This window comes from Oncorhynchus masou, unplaced genomic scaffold, assembly GCF_036934945.1.
Source record: "Oncorhynchus masou masou isolate Uvic2021 unplaced genomic scaffold, UVic_Omas_1.1 unplaced_scaffold_1184, whole genome shotgun sequence".
Classification (NCBI taxonomy): Eukaryota; Metazoa; Chordata; class Actinopteri; order Salmoniformes; family Salmonidae; genus Oncorhynchus; species Oncorhynchus masou.
The window spans coordinates 57444-68467 of record NW_027001609.1 but is presented as its reverse complement, the minus strand read 5'-3'; the positions used below and the strand labels follow the sequence as shown (position 1 = coordinate 68467).

The window sequence follows — 11024 nt, the reverse complement described above, 5'->3', positions numbered from 1 at the left end:
GTAAGGTTAGACTAATGTGATTGACCTCACCATGGGTAAGGTTAGACTAATGTGTGACCTCACCATGGGTAAGGTTAGACTATTGTGGACCTCACCATGGGTAAGGTTAGACTAATGTGATTGACCTCACCACTATGTGATGACCTCACCATGGGTGGACCTCACCATGGGTAAGTTAGTTGATTGACATGGGTAAGGTTAGACTAATGTGGAACTGACCATGGGTAGGTTAGACTAATGTGGACCTCACCATGGGTAAGGTTAGACTAATGTGAGTGACCTCACCATGGGTAAGGTTAGACTAATGTGATTGACCAGGTGGAGGTGGACCTCACCATGGGTAAGGTTAGACTACTGTGATTGACCAGGTGGAGGTGGACCTCACCATGGGTCACCATGGGTAAGTTAGTTATTGACCTCACCATGGGTGTTGATTGACCTCACCATGGGTAAGGTTAGGTGGACCTCACCATGGGTAAGGTTAGACTAATGTGATTGACCAGGTGGAGGTGGACCTCACCATGGGTAAGGTTAGACTACTGTGATTGACCAGGTGGAGGTGGACCTCACCATGGGTAAGGTTAGACTAATGTGATTGACCAGGTGGAGGTGGACCTCACCATGGGTAGGGTTCGACACAGCCCTTTGCGCAGAATGCCATCATTAAGCAGCACCAGCAGGTTGGAGGCAGAGTACACTGCAAAAACACACACAACAACAAACTGATCAACAGTTGAGGTTCCTGGATGCTTCTGGTTCATGGTTCTACTGCGGTCAATAAAACATTAACTGTGAGGTAAAGTGAGGTGCTAACCTACCCAATTCAGAGATTTCATGGGAGTCAGTGAAACGCCCTGTGAAATAGACACAAAAACACTTGAGGACTGAAGGTATGTCAACTGTTGTGTTGTTTCAACAGAGAACCAATCAAAGAACTTAGCTAAATATTTCAGATAATAATCACACTTCATAAGGTAGAGTTACACCTGCCATGGGCCATGCCAGACTCTACACAGGACTACTGACAACACTATGTAACAAATAGCTATTTAAAGTTTGCACTCTGAATCATGCATCAGATGCTTTGCTGTGACTGTTTTTCGTATGCTGAATTAGAGAATAACATTCCTTTGTTTTCATGATCAAACACGAGATTGTAGTGTTGAGAGGCACATCAGGCGATGCATGGTCAATGTTTTGGGAAGAGGTGTAGGCAATTAGCTTGGCAACTTGGATACACTTTATGCTGCGCTTAGAACCGATGGGAACTCAGAAATATCCCACTTCGACTTCAGTGCGTTCAAAACAAATGGGACATCGGAAAAAAAACTACTTCCGACTTGAAATACATTTATGAACGGTCATCCAAACCGGGGAAATCAGGCCTCTTTCTGTAGCTCCGACTTTCCGAAAACAATATCACCGACGTCATGATTTGACCTCGTATTTTTACGAGTTCCCAGATGTTTCTGAACGCAGCAAGCCACTCGCTCTGGCTCTCACTTTTAAACTCACCTGAAATGAGGTACGACAGCGTTCTTACGGTGCTCTCCAGTTGTCCAGTCGCTGCAGGGTTCTTCGTAACGTACTCCCGATACCGCTCGTAGAGCCGGGTCAGTTTCTCGGTGTACAGTTTAGACATTACACTAAACTACTAAATCAAAACATGTACTGAAACGATCACCGATACATTATACTTCCGCAACTGAAGTCTGCTTCCTGTGACGAAAAACACCGGAAGTAACTTTTTCGTATTATGTTAGAATAAACGTAGCAGGTTATTGAAACTATGGTTAATGTTTGGAAAACGGTTAGGGCACATATGTGTATACGATTGTTATATCTGTGGTTAGGGTTGGCGAAAATAGTCTAATAACCTGCTACGATAATCACTTCCGGTCGTAACTTTATCGAAGGAGCGTGAAAATAGTATGTCCCTTCTTGTGACAAGGAGAAAACTGACTGCACAGGTCGCCGAAGTTGAATGTTTTGAGTTTGTTCGAGCAGTAAGCAAGGCGAAGCCGACTGTCGACTAAAGTCGGCGAGTGAGTTCAGAGAGGTGCATCTCCGACAACCAACAGTCGGACACCAGTGGTTTTCCAACAGCAGGGCTCAGATCAACATGCTTGTGTCAACATTGCTGCTATTGTTTATAACCGTTTGGTTAGAGAGAAGTCTCAAATATAACTGCATTTTGTATTCCCTGTAGCTTTAGAATCGCAATAAAGATTTTTCCTGTTTCTTTCAAGTCTTTGGCAACGTCGCGTGGGTCAAACCAAACACAAAATGATTGGTTTGCACATAGTGCCTCCCACAATGCAGGTGACTGCATGGTGCAGTTGGTGAGAAGCGACTTCATAAATAAAAACGGCATGACCATTGATCACATGATTTTGTCAAGTTAATGCAGTCCACATGTAATTGCAATTTGGTCAAATTTGTACATAATGCAACACCCTGAAAGTTGGTGATCAACATCTTGACAATGGTGATTTGCTCTTGTGCTGAAGACATGTTTTAAAGAGACAGGCACAGGGTACATTAAAGACCGTCTGTAGTCTCATGGAATTTACAATTGAACGATGGGAAGTTATTTTTGTAAACGTTTGTTTCAGAAGTCTGATATTTTGGCTTATGCTACAATGTCTGTTTGGAGCCCTAGAAACGTTCCTCCCAGGTAGTGTTGGGAAAAGTACCCAATTGTCACTCTTGAGTAAAAGTATAGATATCTTAATAGGAAGTTAATCAAGTAAAGTTGAACGTCACCCAGTAAAATAATTATTGAGTAAAAGTTTCAAAGTATTTGGTTTTAAATATACTTAAGTATCAAAATTACATGTAATTGCTAAAATATACCTAAGTATCAAAATTAGAAGTAAAAGTATAAATAATTTCATATTCCTTATATTAAGCAAAGCAGACAGCAACATTTTATTGTTTTTAAAATGTACGGATAGCCAGGGGCACACTCCAACACTCAGACATTATTTACAGATAGCCAGGGGCACACTCCAACACTCAGACATTATTTACAGATAGCCAGGGGCACACTCCAACACTCAGACATTATTTACAGATAGCCAGGGGCACACTCCAACACTCAGACATTATTTATAGGAGATGCATTTGTGTTTAGTGAGACTGCCAGACCAGAGGCAGTAGGGATGGCCACCTGTTATCTTGATAAGTGTGAATTTCACAATTGTCCTGTCAAGCGAAGCATTAAAAATGAAACAAGTACTTTGGGTTGTCAGGGAAAATGTATGGAGTAGAAAGTTAAATATTTTCTTTAGTAATGTAGTGAAGTAAAAGTTGTCAAGAATATAAATAGTAAAGTACAGATACCCCAAAGAACGACTTAAGTAGTACTTTAAAGTATTTTTTACTTTAGTACTTTACACCATTGCTCCCAGGTGGGCTTCAAGTCATTAAGAGAGTGTGGAACTAACATGTCGTATATATGTTAACCTTATGTCTTAATTCTAATAAAGCTGATAAAATAGGTTATGTTTCGCTGTATTAACATATCAACGGATTTAAATGGTTGGTATTTAGTGAGGCCCCCAAAAGGCTCTGACTGCATATTTGGGTATACAGATCCGCGAGACATTGTGCTCCTCAGGATGAGTTCAGAATGTTTTGTGACCCCCATCCCCGGTCGAGCTCGTCCCCACACACATCCTGACAGACCAGCGGGCCTTTACACCCGGCCCAGGACCCCTGTAACAATTCACAGAAGTAAATGAACGTTCCCTTTTATAGCAGAGCATGTTTTGTTGTGACAGAATACATTTAGAACATCTTTACTGACTGAGGTTGTATATCCTGAGCGGTATTTGTTAGGTTGTCAGAGTAACCATGTTCGGGAAGAAGCAATATCGTTAACTTAGCCTACAATACGAACAGTGCTGATTTCAGCATGTACATTTTGGTGTGGCAAAAAAAAAAAGTGGGATGCATACCTCCAAAGCCACTACACTACACAATACTAAACAATACATTAATTGCACTATAACGGTGGCAAACGGTGCCCACAAACTGTTAGGGCCTACATAAATCTGTCCCAACAGTAGTCCCAACATCTTACCACTGCTACACTTGGCTATCAGCAGAGCCTTGTCTGGCAGCGAAACAGTTCATTCAGTCTCATTTACTGCCTTAAAAAAAACATAGCTGATATGGCTGACTTGCATAAACAAATGTGGTTTCTACTGACAATTGAGATGTACAAACTATGTCATAAAGGAGCGACAAGCGGATAAGAGACAATCCGTAATTTCGATTAAGACATTAATGAGCGAGCTAGGACGGACGTAGTCAATATAACAATTTGTTCAGTACTTTTGAAAATGTAAAGCAACAGAATTCAGAACATGGGCCATTCGTACAGTGTTCTCTCTGTACACCAAGTAAGAATCGTAGGATAAATAAAGGGGGCATATAAGCAGACAATGAAAGCTCTTACAATATTCAATAATTACAGTTATAAAAAACAGGTTATAGGCTACATGTGCACCACCAAGTCAGAAGAGTAGGAGAAATGAAAAGGTGAAAATAGACCAAATTATTAGGGTGAGGCACATTGTCTACTAACAGCTTACTACACAACATACATCACATGCTGACATAATGATTATATCTGAATCCTGGCTGTGTGTCTCTGTTCCAGACTGAGATGTTCTGTTAGCTGGGTATAATGTCTACACAGCAGGCAGAGTGGGTAGAGGAGGAGGTATTGCCATATATGTTAAATGCAACCTAGATGTCACTGTGTCCATTTCAACTTCTGTTCCGAAACAGTATGAATGCTTAGTTCTAAATGTGGTCCTTGGTCATAATGCACTGTTAACGCTAGCGGGAGTTTATCGCCCACCCTCAGCTCCGGTATCTGCACGAAGCAAATTGTTTGAGTTAATGTCTAATTATGTCAACTCTGAATTATTGATTATCAGAGATCTCAATCTGGACTGGCTGATACCAGCATCGTTTAAATTAAAAGATATTTGTAACAAACTAAATCTTACTCAACTAATAACTATACCTACCCGTCCTAATCCAAAAGAAATCTACATTAATAGACCTTATCTTAACAAATACACCTCACAAATATATAGCTAGTGGGTTATTTGCGAATGACATCAGTGACCACTGCCCTATTGCATGTATCAGAGATACTAGGCTAAAAAACCCTGACCCACGTATAATTGTAAAGAGAAATTATAAACACTTCTCAGAGCAAGCCTTTATCCATTACCTTTATTATTCAGAGCTTTTATCCGTAAAAAAAAATCAAGCATGGGCCTTGGCGAGGACAACTGGTGAAGCAGCTGATTGGCTGCTTTTTAGGAAATTGAGAAATAAATGGACCGGAGGAATAAAAGAAGGCTAGGTATTTTCTTGATACTCTGACAGAGTCTGCTGGTGATCCCTCTAAATTCTGGAAAACTGTTAACTCACTTAAACCAGGAAACTCCTTGACTTCCCCGCCGAAGCAAATTACATCAGAATCTGGGATCATCAGTGACCGAACTGAAATTTGCGATGTTTTTAATAAGCATTTTTATTTCTGCTGGTTTTCTTTTTGAAAGAAAAAATGGCCAACATGATCTTGACCGGTCTATTGTTTCAGCTCCTCGGCCTTCAGCTGATATGGAGAACAGTAAGTCGGTTTTTAATTTTCAAAAAGTCACAGAAGATGAGGTCTTATCTGCACTATCTGCTATAGATTCTAAGAAATCATTAGGCGCTGACAATCTGGATCCATATTTACTCAAGTGTGCGGCACCTATTATTGCTGGTGTAGTGACGCATATCTTTAATCAAACATTTGTCGTAGGAAAGATTCCTAAAGCTTGGAAAACAGCTTTTGTTTTACCACTCCTCAAGGGAGGTGATGGTAGTGAATTGGATAATTATCTCTAAGCTCTCCTGTTTGGCTAAAATTCTAGAGTCACTGGTCAATAGGCAACTACAATCTGTTTTAACTGTTAACAATATTCTTTCTGGTAATCAATCTGGCTTTAGACCTAAACACAGTACTATTAAGGCCACTGTACATGTTGTAAATGATATTACTAATGCCCTAGATAATAGAAAGTACTGTGCCGCCTTGTTCATAGATTTATCTAAAGCTTTTGACATTGTAGACCATGCGATACTTTTGGGTATGCTGTCGTCAATAGGACTGGATGCCTGTCGTTGGTTTCATGACTATCTAAAGGATAGAAATCAGGCTGTTAGAGTCGACTGCATCCAGTCAAAGCCATTGGAGTTGGTTAAAGGGGTCCCACAAGGTTCTATACTTGGTCCATTACTGTTCACTCTCTACATAAACAATATCGGTGATGAGATAAGAAAGTGTCAAATTCATTTATATGCTGATGACACTGTCATGTACTCTTTCGTCATGTACTCTGAAATGCATATTGATTAACTTTGTAAACGGCTAAAAATCAATCTAGGCTTCCTCTATAGAAACAGGACATGCTTGTCCTCTACAAATAGGAGACAAATTGTGCAAGCTACTTTTGTCTGTTATAGATTATGGGGATATTATTTGCATGCATGCTACGGCATCAACACTTAAATCGCTGGATGCTACTTATCATTGCGCACTTAGGTTTATTACGGGTTCTAGCTACAGAACTCACCACTGTGTTTTATGTCAATGTGGGTTGGACTTCGATGTCCGTGAGACTAGAACAACATGCTCTCGTGTTTGTCTATAAAGTACTTCTGAATAAGCTACCTTCTTATCTATCATCACTCATCAATATTAGAATTAGAATTCCTAAAACCGGTTCTCAAGCATGGATTACACTTGAGACCCGTGCGATTTCCACAGAGTTGGGTATGGCTGCCGTTTCCTGTTACACTCCTTGCCTATGGAATAGCCTGCAGACTAAACTTAAACTTGAGACTCTTGTCCCCCATGCTAATTTAAAATATTTATTGGAGCATTTTTATTTGTGTATTGCTTGTAACTGTTTTTTAAATAATTGTTCCTAAACTGTATGTATACACAGGTGTTACGTACGTTGTTGGAATGAGACCAAGGCGCAGTGTGGTAAACATACATCTTTCTTTATTTGGATGAACACCAAAAAACAACAAAAGATAAATTAACATAACTTTCTGCAGGCTACACAGTAACTGTACAAAAACAAGATCCCACAAACTAAGGTGGGGAAAAAGGCTGCCTAAGTATGATCCCCAATCAGAGCCAATGATAGACAGCTGCCTCTGATTGGGAACCATACCCGGCCAACAAAGAAATAGACAAACTAGAATGCCCACCCAAATCACACCCTGACCTAACCAAATATAGAAATAAAAAGGCTCTCTAAGGTCAGGGCGTGACAGCAGGGCCCAGCTGTAAAAGAGACCTTGGTCTCAGTCTGTGTTCCTTGTGGAAATAAAGGTGTAATAATACACAAGGTATTACATTCTTAGCTACAGTATACATACAGTTGAAGTCAGAGGTTACATACACCTTAGCCAAATACATTTTAACTCCTTTTTTCACAATTCCTGACAAAAATCCTAGTAAAGATTCCCTGTCTTAGGTCAGTTAGGATCACCATTTCATTTTAAGAATGTGAAATGTCAGAATAATAGTAGAGAGAATAATTTATCTCAGCTTTTATTTCTTTTATCACATTCCCAGTGGGTCAGAAGTTTACATACACTCAATTAGTATTTGGTAGCATTGCCTTTAAATTGTTTAACTTTGGTCAAACGTTTCGGGTAGCCTTCCACAAGCTTCCCACAATAAGTCGGTTGAATTTTGGCCCATTCCTCCTGACTGAGCTGGTGTAACTGAATCAGGTTTGTAGGCCTCCTTGCTCGCACACACCTTTTCAGTTCTGCCCACACATTTTAAATAGGATTGAGGTCAGGGCTTTGTGATGGCCACTCCAATAACTTGACTTTGTTGTACTTAAGCCATTTTTCCACAACTTTGGAAGCATGCTTGGGGTCATTGTCCATTTGCAAGACCCAATTGCAACCAAGCTTTAACTTCCTGTCTGATGTCTTGAGATGTTGCTTCAATATATCCACGTAATTTTCCTGCCTCATGGTGCTATCTATTTTGTGAAGTGCACCAGTCCCTCCTGCAGCAAAGCACCCACACAACATGATGCTGCCACCCCTGTGCTTCACGGTCAGGATGGTGTTCTTCAGCTTGCAAGCCTCCCCCTTTTTCCTCCAAACATAACGATGGTCATTATGGCCAAACAGTTCTATTTTTGTTTCATCAGACCAGAGGAAATTTCTCCAAAAAGTACAATCTTTGTCCCCATGTGCAGTTGCAAAACGTAGTCTGGCTTTTTTATGGTGGTTTTGGAGCAGCAGCTTCTTCCTTGCTGAGCAGCCTTTCAGGTTATGTCGATATAGGACTCATTTTACTGTGGATATAGATACTTTTGTACCTGTTTCCTCCAGCATCTTCACAAGGTCCTTTGCTGTTGTTCTGGGATTGATTTGCACTTTTCGCACCAAAGTACATTCATATCTAGGAGACAGAACGCTTCTAGTTCCTGAGCGTTATGACGGCTGCGTGGTCCCATGGTGTTTATACTTGAGTACTATTGTTTGTACAGATGAACATGGTACCTTCAGGCGTTTGGAAATAGCTCTCAAGGATGAACCAGACTTGTGGAGGTCTACAATCTTTTTTTCTGAGTTCTTGGCTGATTTCTTTTAGATTTTCCCATGATGTCAAGCAAAGAGGCACTGAGTTTGAAGGTAGGCCTTGAAATACATCAATAGGTACACCTCCAATCGACTCAAATTATGTCAATTAGCCTATCAGAAGCTTCTAAAGCCATGACATCATTTTCTGGAATTTTCCAAGCTGTTTAAAGGCACAGTCAACTTAGTGTATGTAAACTTCTGACCCACTGGAATTGTGATACAGTGAATTATAAGTGAAATAATCTGTCTGTAAACAATTGTTGGAAAAATGACTTGTGTCATGCACACAGTAGATGTCCTAACCGACTTGCCAAAACAATAGTTTGTGAACAAGCAATTTGTGGGGTGGTTGAAAAACAAGTTTTAATGACTCCAACCTATGTGTATGTAAACCTTCGACTTCAACTGTATCTCCCTGGCACTTTTTTTTTTACCTTTATTTTACCAGGCAAGTCAAATTCTTATTTTCAATGACGGCCTAGGAACAGTGGGTTAACTGCCTGTTCAGGGGCAGAATGACAGATTTGTACCTTGTCAGCTCGGGGATTCGAACTTGCAACCTTTCGGTTACTAGTCCAACGCTCTAACCACTAGGCTACCCTGAACAGGAAGGTGGCACGGCTGTCCTCCGAGGGCACATTTTGTAAGCCATGTCTGTCATTCTCTGGATTTATGGTGCTTTCAAAACAACTGGAAACTCAAGAAATGATCAGTGATTTTCTGGTTGTAGCTCTAGAAAGAGGCCCGAGTTCCTGATTTACAAATCCGTATTTTCCCAGTCGTAGCTCGTTTACCCGAGGTCTCAGTTGTCTTGAACTCACTAAAGTCAGATTTTACAGTTCCGCGTTATCAGTTGTTTTGAACATGGCACAAGTAATACTTAATTGACAGCATGGCCAATGTTGAATGTTAATCATTTTAAACTAGGAAAATAGACTCTTAATATTAGACTTGGGACCACACAGCCACTCCACTGAATAGCAGGCTAATGATAGCCACTGATTCCTTCCAAACAACATTGTTGAATTTACGATTTCCAACTTGCTGTGTAATGTTTATGTCCAATGGCCGATGAGCACCGATATGTTTTATCTATAATTTCTCTTCATTATTTCTCTTCATATGACAAGGATTATTAATGATTTGCCAGTGGATTGTCAACTTGATTCATGATGTCATCATCAAGCCAACATCAATCGTATCAAAGCTACTGTAGATATAATGTAATTTGACATTTTATCTGTGGCTAATGACCTTGAGGCTTCTTGGATGGGCACTTCTAATGTAACTCCCAAGGGCCTTGAATTTCTGAGCTCTACCCTTAGACTTAGTGGTGATGTAGTGTCCCCATGGGTGACAGAGTACTGAGCCAATCACGGTGCAACACCAGCTATTTTCTGCTGGCTTGCCCCACCACCACAGAAAGCACTGAGCTAGGCAGAAACACCTGCATTTTGGTGCTCCCTTACTCAAGAAAACTAAAAAGAGACTATGTTTGTATATATTATGTATATATTATATGTATATATTTTTTTTACATTGTTTGCAAACTGATATGTGCCACGTATTAATGCCAAAATAACATAACAATAACAATATATTTTTTGCTAAAAATGTGGGGCTCAAAACAGGTAAGGCTCTGCCCCACCTGTCCTGAATGACGAGTCGTCATTGAATATGAACATAGTCATTCTCAACAATGATGAACTTTAACCAACTCAACACTTGTCACATGTAAGCCTATGTATATAGGCCTATGCCCTAATAGGAAACTGAAATCTAGTAGTCACGCCACTTGTGGTTGTGTAAAGTGGGAGGACTCTCATGTGGAATTAGCTGTGTTTCACCAATGGGTGGGTTAGCTGGGTTTCACCAATGAACTTCTGGTTGAGAAGTCAGAATAAAAGTCCACTACTGAAAGTAGAGGAAAATTAACAAATTATTAAAAAATAAAGAGCGGGGTCCCCAACTGAAAAAATGTGTTATTTGATTTTTTATTAAGAATTTAATATATTTGAACAATATGGCAAATAATTCAACTTCAATGAGTTCATCATTAATAGGAAGGTCTATTATCTATGGTCTTTATCCTATATCCTGACCCCTTCTCTCACACACACACACACACACACACACACACACACACACACACACACACACACACACACACACACACACACACACACACACACGGAGTTTGGAGGAATAGCACGGGGTCAGCGCCTCTGGAGCATTTAAGAGGTTAAGTGCCTTGCTCAAGGGCACAACAGCATGAGTTCATGAGAGCCTTTATTTTGAAGCCTGAAAACAGGAAGTACCGTTTTTGT

General features: G+C 40.3%; 1 protein-coding gene across 1 annotated transcript in view; it reads right to left on the bottom strand.

Moving 5' to 3' along the window:
- pex16 (peroxisomal biogenesis factor 16) overlaps nt 1-1921 on the bottom strand; it is a 7975-nt gene extending 6054 nt beyond the window's left edge. The window contains exons 1-3 of the mRNA XM_064958233.1: nt 1516-1921; nt 819-854; nt 621-697 (exon numbers count right to left, since the gene is read on the bottom strand). Coding sequence (XP_064814305.1) covers nt 621-697; nt 819-854; nt 1516-1642 — 240 coding nt within the window. The 5' untranslated portion in view covers nt 1643-1921. The remainder of the gene's footprint in view (nt 1-620; nt 698-818; nt 855-1515) is intronic.
- Between the last annotated feature and the right edge of the window lie 9103 nt (nt 1922-11024).